General features: G+C 31.6%; 1 protein-coding gene across 1 annotated transcript in view; it reads right to left on the minus strand.

Moving 5' to 3' along the window:
• Positions 1-6,845, minus strand: part of LOC127717563 (A disintegrin and metalloproteinase with thrombospondin motifs 14-like) — a 48,727-nt gene extending 41,882 nt beyond the window's left edge. The window contains exon 1 of the mRNA XM_052223248.1: positions 6,594-6,845. Coding sequence (XP_052079208.1) covers positions 6,594-6,699 — 106 coding nt within the window. The 5' untranslated portion in view covers positions 6,700-6,845. The remainder of the gene's footprint in view (positions 1-6,593) is intronic.
• Between the last annotated feature and the right edge of the window lie 2,169 nt (positions 6,846-9,014).

Below are 9,014 nucleotides of genomic sequence, written 5' to 3' on the forward strand. Positions count from 1 at the left end.
TTTTTTGATGGATCATTAATGTTTACAGGAAACTAACTGCATAAATAAACAACTTTGTCTATTTTTTACAGAGGGAGTAGACTAAAACAAGAGCAAAATATATAAACCGTATTTGTTATATATAAATAGGCTACAAGTAGGAATGGTCTTCCAATTTCAAATATCAACCTATTCAAGAACGTTTATGTTTAGTTGTCCGTGTTTTTTTGTGTGATAAGAAGTATGTCCAACGACTTCATTTGTATTAATTCCTGAGAACCGTGTGTGTGTTAGAAAAATATTTGTTTTACTACGTCAATACTAGGCTTTTAAGAGCATGTAGAAAAGTGGTTGAGGCTGGTTCATATCTGTCATATTTGTATTTCGTAAATTGTTTTGTTATAAATTATGCCATGAGTTTTTTCGTTTAAATTTGTTTCACATTTTTTATGTCGGGGCTTTTTATAGCTGACTAAACGGTATGGGTTTTTCTCATTGTGGAAGGCCATAGTGTGGCATATAATTGCTTACTACCGATTTTTTAAAACTCTGGTGGAAAGTTGTCTCTTTGACATTCATAGCACATCTCCTCATTTTTATATTATATTTGTCTTTTATTACACTACATTACATTAATTTCTTGTCTAGGTTCCATTGCAGATTTTTTAAATGTAAATTTTATATCTTTTTATGCATCCAACAGGTGCCTATTCAATGTTAAAAAGATACAAAAGATACCAACGGAATAATAAAAAAAACAGAAAAAACGAATAAAAACAGGGAACATGGCAACAAATGATAAAAAAACAAACAAACAAATAGTTCAGATAAATTAAAAGATGAGCAACACAAACCCCATCAAAAACGTTACAAAATTCAGGTTCTCCAGCAAAATGTATCAATCAATCAATATTTATGCAGTCAATCAATCAATATGTATGCAACAAGTCCTCTATTACAGCAATTTCGATATTTTTTGCAAATGTGAAACATTTAGAAACATTAAAGTTCGGGAAAAGGGCCATATTTGTCTTTCAAAATGGCGGCAATGATAACCATTACAGCACATATAAACGGAATACATTCATATATATCTGGTTATACCAGATGTCTAAAAAATCTGTGTTTTTGGAAGAAGTCAATACGCCTATTGTACATAATAAATCAATTGATCTGTGATCATGAATGATTTAAAAATACAACTTGGCAAGGAAGTATATCAATACAAATTGAATACTTTTATGAAAGAATCAAGGCTTCACACATTGATTTTATTGTCCGTTTGAATTGTGTCATTCATAATCAATATTTATAAAGAATAATCGTACGAAACGGAATAGAAATACTTGTAAAACAATATAAAATATTTTGTCTGTAGAATGTCAAATATATTTATAGATATAGTCATTTCACACAGTATATTGAGTCACTCTATATATGTGTATGTACATGAAATATTTGCCACTGGATGTTCAAGCAAACAAAAAATCGATCAATAATATATTCAGTTTTACATTATCGTATAGTTATATTTAGGGAACATTTATTCAAAGTTAGACGAAAAATGCATGTGAAGAGATAAAGATGGCTTCATTGAAGAACGTTAAACCCGACTAGTCTACTGGTAACTTGAACCAGTTTTGGTCGGAATCATTCTTAGAACTCTTTTCAAATCGTGTTCTATTTTCATATTTGTCAACACAAAGATATATATTTAAATTGTGATTAAATATATGGGCACTCTTTTATCTACTTAAATTTGCGTTTATGTAAAGTTAGAATACAGGGAATAGATACTCATGAATCGAATAAAATAAACAGTGTTTTAGACTTTCGCCTATATTTCTTACACTATTTACACATTTGACCTTATGATACCAGTGACATAGATGTTCTACTTCTTTTCACACTTTCATACTGCATGGTACAACATTAAATGAAATGTATCTAGTTTATATTTGTTCCAAGCAAATGACTATTTTGTTACGAGTTCGCAAAAATTATTTCGACAAGCGACTAAAAAATAACAAGAGCATGTCGTCCAAAGCTACGTCACAAGGTTACAGTCAACAGGAAGAAATGTCTCCTTTTTCCTGGACAGAAATATAATTCTGATAACGAGTCGATTATATAGCTTCTAGAAAGAAAGAACACAGACAACGAAAACAATTTAAGCAAACAATGGGAGCTAGCTCTTGGCCTGTCTCACATATAAACGGAAGATAAGACACATTGAACTGGCTTCGATTAAACTGCTGGACTTGCAAAAAATGTGCTTAAGCCAAACTTGCCGTGCAGCAACATTAACACTTTTAATGGTAGTTTTTAATGACTGCATTGATCATCGCAAAGATAAAAATTAACAAGGCCATCGAAAGTGAAAATAAAAATAATAAAGCACCAGTTTTCAGTTTTTCAACATTTGATACATGTACATGAAATATTTACAATAGGAATTAAAAATTTTGACCTAATTGTACTAAGATTATCCCATTTTCTTAAAACAATTTCACACTTCATGGTAAAACATTAAATTGATATAGCTTTATGTATGCTCCAAGCAAATTACTTTTTTGTCAAGTGTTTGAAAAATATTTGGACGAGCGATTAAACAATAAAAAGAAAATATGTCGTCCAAAGCTCAATCATGGTAAACATATATTAACCTTTGACCGAAATAGACGCTGTGATTCAAAGAAAAGTGGCAAACAGTTTAATCATATATCTATACACTCCTTTTCTGAATGACTTTTAAATTATTTGGTTTATGTTTGATATCGCGTGCTCCATCACTATGATTGTTTGAGCGGTCTGGCAAGTTTAGCTGAATAGTGATTTTAAAAGAAGACGACCCACACAAATATTTCTTATACATAAATATACATTTTCAAGGATTAAATAATAATAAAAATAATAATAATCACTTATGAAAGGTAATGTATAACTAAATTTGATTAAATAAACATGCGTGTATTGATATTATTGAATATCATGAATAAACAATAAGAATTGCCGGTGCATACAAACAAAAACAACAACCAGAGACCCAAGGAGCCTGAGTCGCTCACCTTGATCCACAAACAACTTCAACAATGGCCAGTCTCCAACATTACAGTAATATGTTTTAGCATAATATATGCAAAAGTTGGGCAAAAATCATCATTAAACAATGTTAAAGGGCAATAACTCCTATAAAGAGTCGACTGACATTTTCGGCCATGTTGATATATTTGCAAATCTTATCTTGCTGATAATTTTTTTCATTTTGCAATTCAACTTTATTTACTATACATGTAGCTTAATATGCAAATATGCAAAAGTTTGGTTAAAGTCATCATTAAAGGAACAATAGCTCATAAAAGGAGTCAACTGAAAATTTCTGCCATCTTGACAAATATGTAGATATTGTCCTGTTGTTAATTTTTAATATTTTTGTTCAGGCTAATATATGTTTGGCCAATATGCCAAAATAAGTAAAACAAATCGTCTTTCAGGGACAACAGTCCCATAAGGAGTAACTATCAGTTTTTTGTGTACATGGATAACAGGTATATATTCTGAAAATTTTTGTTTTGCCAGAATTTCTCTATTTATAACGAATTTCAGGATATATAAGACAATAGTTGCATTTTACCCCTATGTTCTATTTTTAGCCATGTCGGCCATGTCGGTTAGATCATCGGACACTTTTGTTTAAACTACATACCTCAAGGATGTTTGCGGCCATGTTTGGATAAATTAGATCAGGTAGTTTCAGAGGAGGAAGATTTTTTGAAAGATAACGGACGACGACGACGGATGATGGACACCAAGTGATGAGAATAGCTAAATGACTCAAACAATGATTTTTCTACTACAAATTATTAGTTGGAAATGACTCAATATATTGAAGGTTTCAATTAGTTTGAAGTTGGGGTAACTCAGGTATTTAGAAAGGACAATCGATCAATGTCATGGTTGGTTTCGAGAAGTTGCTAGACACAATAGAAAGCGTGCAATTAACCCGTATTTCCATTTATTAATGTTAATTAATTCAAAATTACACGATAGCAAAAACAATTGTTTTAATAAAAATCAAGGACACAGATCGTTTTGTATCTGCCGTATCACGTATTATGATAGAATTATATTCACTCGATAGCCGGTAATCATGAGGGTTTGAAAACGTACAGTACGATTTATACGGACAATCGATTGATTAATTGATTTTGCTTTAACCTTCAGTGGCCAACATTAAATTCAATTTTGATGGTTCGGAAAGCAGGTCTACAAGGATAAACGGCGGGAAAGCTCTACTGCCATTGAAAAAAGCAATATGTTACCTATACGGAATCCTCAAAGGGTTTTACACATGTTCTTTTACGTGCAGAGTGTATGACACTATCTCAAAACAAGACAACAGATTCGACGTCCATATTTTAAATGGCTGTGTTTGGCATATCGTACAACCAAACGGTCGCTCCGTCAGCAACGGCTGCAGTGTCGGATTGTAAAAGTGTAGGTGGCTATATATGAGGGTGTGGATAGGGTTTACAGAAAATAATGGCTAAAAAATAATTAATAGTAATGAAAAGAGAAAAACGAGCAAAAATATAGGGAATAAATAATATTTGTTAAATCATTTTCATGGGAATTTTACAGAATGAGCGTCATTTTTAAAGAGTAAAGAATAATGACTTAAACATTTTAAGAATACCGAAATGTAAGACTCCCTCCCCTTTCTATAGACCTTCCTTTATTGCTGTAGCCAATCCACCCTTTAGATTTTTGCGAATGGGTTTATGAGCCCAATTAACTAAGTAAACTGTTTATATATTTATGTCTGCCTTCACCATTTAAAGTCTACTGTCTGTTAATACATACATCTATGTCAATAATTTACTAGAGTTATTATATTGTATGCTTTTGTAATTGATTTGTTTGCACATTGATAGAAATTTAATTTGAACTTCACCTCCACTAATTTAAATATCAACTTACTTTCTCAATATTTCTATAGAAAAATCTGTTCAAGCGAAGAATTTGCGAATATAAAGACACAAAGGATAGAAGCGTGGGTTTAAGTGCATGCTCATCTCAGATAAATCAGATTTTATTATTATGGATTATGTTTAAATGAAAGAAACTAATACAAAATTGTGTTGCAGATATATATATATATATAGATATTTGACGTCCCAATTTTGAAACATTTATGTCTGCTTATGACATCCAGGTAAACGAAACGGTCGCACCTCAACAGCGGTCTGACTGCCGGATATTAGAAGTGCAGGTGTCCTGCATGTTTCTACACTAAATCCACCCTTTGGAATTATGCGGATGTTTATGATCATGGAGGTTCTATTCCTTAGCATAATTAAGCCAATCAATGCAAGATACACTGTATATGTTATTATAATATCTGCTTTCACCGCTTACAGTATTTGCTCCTTAACGTCAATAAATTACCACAATTATTACATTAGGGTCTGGATGCCGGGTCCTTCTATTCTGTATCCTTTGATTTTCAAGCCATTTGTCTCTATTCTTTATAAATGTTGCCTGTTTTTCTCTATTTTTCATATTAACAGCCCATTATTCTCTATTCTTAATTTTGTTGGCCAATTTTTCTCTAGTCTTTATTTTCTTTGCCCTTTTTTCTACACATTTTGCACATTATTCTCTATTCCGTTTACTCTCGTTTGTAATTGATATGCTTGCACATTGATAAACTGCACATTTACTGATTTAAATATCAAAATCTCAATTCTGTTATCAAAAAATCTGATGAAGGCGAATATAAAGGTATTGAAAACAGACGCGTGGGTTCAAATGTTCCTTTCAGATAAATCATATTTTAAAGAAGTTTTAAAGTTTGAATTATATTTAAAAGAAAAAGAGGTAATACAAAATTATGATTGTAATATATACTATTAGGCTAATCGTTCGGTACCTTATATATGTATAGTAATATTTTTCAAGGCAGTAATGATCATTCTTTGAGGACAAAGACATATTAAATTTTGCTAGTAGACACGATACGATACTAACGTGAAGGTTGTAGCTCTTTGTTGAATAAATTCATAATCTGTCTACACGCGAAAATATTTTAAGATTGGCCTAATGGCATTGTCACTTCCCTGTTGCTGAACAGCATGCAATATGTCTCTTTTAGATGTCGTGTTTAGTTTTGTCTGTTGATCTAATCCACAAATCTTATGTTATCTATAATCTACACTTTAACGGCAATTTCTTCCGTAATGGTAATTAAATAAGCTACTTACAAACAATAATGGTACTTGATTGTCAATCTAGTGATAACAAACATACAGGAAGATTTCGTAATTTGAACGACTATTTTAATCATTACCGAACGAGGAAATGAAAAAAATGAAGTGACAAAATATCTTTTGGATTATTATATTTACCCCCCCCCCCCCCCCCCCCCGGCCGAAAAATTGTATTTCTAAATGTAAAAGACAAGCACTTGTATTCGGCAAATTGAAATGACCAATTGCACGTACAGGACAAATGCACGATAACTAATTATTCTACCCGGATCAGCTCCAACCCTCCCCCTCTCATATATGCGGTTACAATCTTGAATTTAACATACAATTTTTATGTATTCTTACCTCCAACTGTTTCTTCAAAATGTGATAAAATATTCGAAAGTGTAAAGATTCCAGAAGTATTCCATACAAATAATAATAACAACAGATGGCGCTGAGTTGTATTCATACTGATGTATCGTTTTAGCGTATAGAGTGGTGTGTGTATGTACAAATGTACCCGGTGTATTACGATCTGTTAATTGTCGTAAACTATGCTTGCATAATTTAAATACCCAATATAAATAATAGAAAATCCACCTCAGTACATTTGTCCATCGATTGTTGAAAATGAATGTTATATTTAAATGGCAGTTTTTTTTTTAGAATTTGATTACCAGACCGTGGTATAGTATAGTAAAGTAGCTAAGGTTAATAAGACCGTCTTTTGAAAAATCGTGATTTCGTGATTTAGAGCACGCATAAGAATGATTCAATGTTTTTCTGATTCATAGCATTTCGTGATCGAAATTTCTGTTGATTTCACAGCTAGCATATATTTTTTTTGTTCTCAATAATACCCGGACATATATACCACCGTACCTTATTAGGAAAGATTTAAATAATATATCTTCTACATATATTGCTGTAAGAGGAATTATAGTCATGATATAGTGGAACTTAAAATTATGAGTACAAACATGTAATACCTTTTTTCTATACGGTAAAACCTATCTTTTGTAGATTATAATACCTATCTTTTCTAGATTATAAACCGAAATCAATAATATAAAACTTGTTTATTACAAATTATCGACCACTTTTCAAGCTAAAAAAAACTTTTAAATCCTGAATCTTAACTTTTGACATCATTTGGTTACTTTATAAAATTTTTGAAAATGAGGTCTGATAAACAATCTTTGTACTGATTGATATTTTAGTCTAAATGATTTATTTATTATTTTTAATTGGCTTTCAGTAACTGCGGATACTCTAATTCCGGTGCTTTGTTCCTTTTGTTTTTATGTTATTTGTTTTTGTCCCTCAAACCGATCTTTTGAGTTAAACCAATTGCTTCGGATTTTTACAGTTTGTTCTTATGGTGTGCAGTTATACCACTGTCCCAGGTTAAGGAAGGGTTGAGCGCTCACACACATGTTTAATCTCGCCACATTCTTCACGTGTCTGTAATAAAGTGTAGTTATCGTCGGTTAATGCGTGTCATATTTGTTTTTCGTAAATTGTTTTGTTATAAATTAGGCCGTTGGTTTTCTCGTTTGAATTGTTTCTCAATTTTCATGTCCGGGCCTTTCATAGCCGAATATACGGTATGGGTTTTTCTCATTGTTTAAGGCTGTACGGTTAGAAATAACTGCTTATATCAACTTCATTTGAACTGTGGTGGATAGGTGTCTTATTGGCAATCATACCACATCGCTTTATTTATACATGTACATGTATATATATTTAGAGTTGCAAAAATTAGGTCCATGTTCATCAACAATTAGGTCCATGTTCATCAACAATTAGGTCCATGTTCATCAACAATTGCATTATCATAACTATGTGTTTTGTTTTATGTTTGCACCTGAAATTCTTGAATGTTAATACTGTGTTAATACTGTGTTAATACTGTGTTAATAATGTGTTATATTTTGTGACTTTGTTGACCCATATGGGTGTAATTTTTAAATCAAATCACATAATAAAAAGTAAACTGGGAGAAATATATTGCAATGTTGTAGAAAAAGAATATTTGTTCATCCGTTTGACCCAATGACGTGAAGTTAATATTTTATTTATCATTTTAATTCTAATTTTACAGTAAGACTACAAAAGCGGTCTTGAATATATTGCGATATGTTAAATATACAACTTCAACGTTAAATAATGGAATTGATCAGTCACTTAAAAAAATTATTTGAACGAATGATTTAAACTAAATGTACTACAATTCTCATTTGCATTAAAATTGAGAACATGAATAATTTTCAATGACGGTATAAGCATTCCTTTAACGCTTGTGATGTTTTCAGTGATGAGAAAGGTTGACGCAAATTTCATATTATAATTGTAACATATTTATGGGCCCATATCTTTTCGTTGTCTTATTTATTTCCAATTATGGATCTAATATTAAGCGTACAATAAAATTAAATGATTATAATATGTTCTAATCGGCCAACGGGGGATAACTCAAATCACAAACATGGCTCTCATATATATATATAATTACTCTATATATCAGCACAACAATGTTAAATCTGCTTCCGCAAATTTTTGGAGAGAGAGAGAGAGAGAGAGAGAGAGAGAGAGAGAGAGAGAGAGAGACTCTTTACAGTCTCTCCCGTGTCAGCAGCAAGTAAGATAGCAAGAAGTGTGGTATCCTAAATGCAGCGGACACCAGGGGATGATATCTTGAACACTGACTGACATGCTAAATACATATCTGGAAAATGTCTTTTCCTACCTTTATCAAAAGAATAAAAGATAGCTTGAATGCAG

This window comes from Mytilus californianus, unplaced genomic scaffold (genome assembly GCF_021869535.1).
Source record: "Mytilus californianus isolate M0D057914Y unplaced genomic scaffold, xbMytCali1.0.p SCAF_10, whole genome shotgun sequence".
NCBI lineage: Eukaryota > Metazoa > Mollusca > Bivalvia > Mytilida > Mytilidae > Mytilus > Mytilus californianus.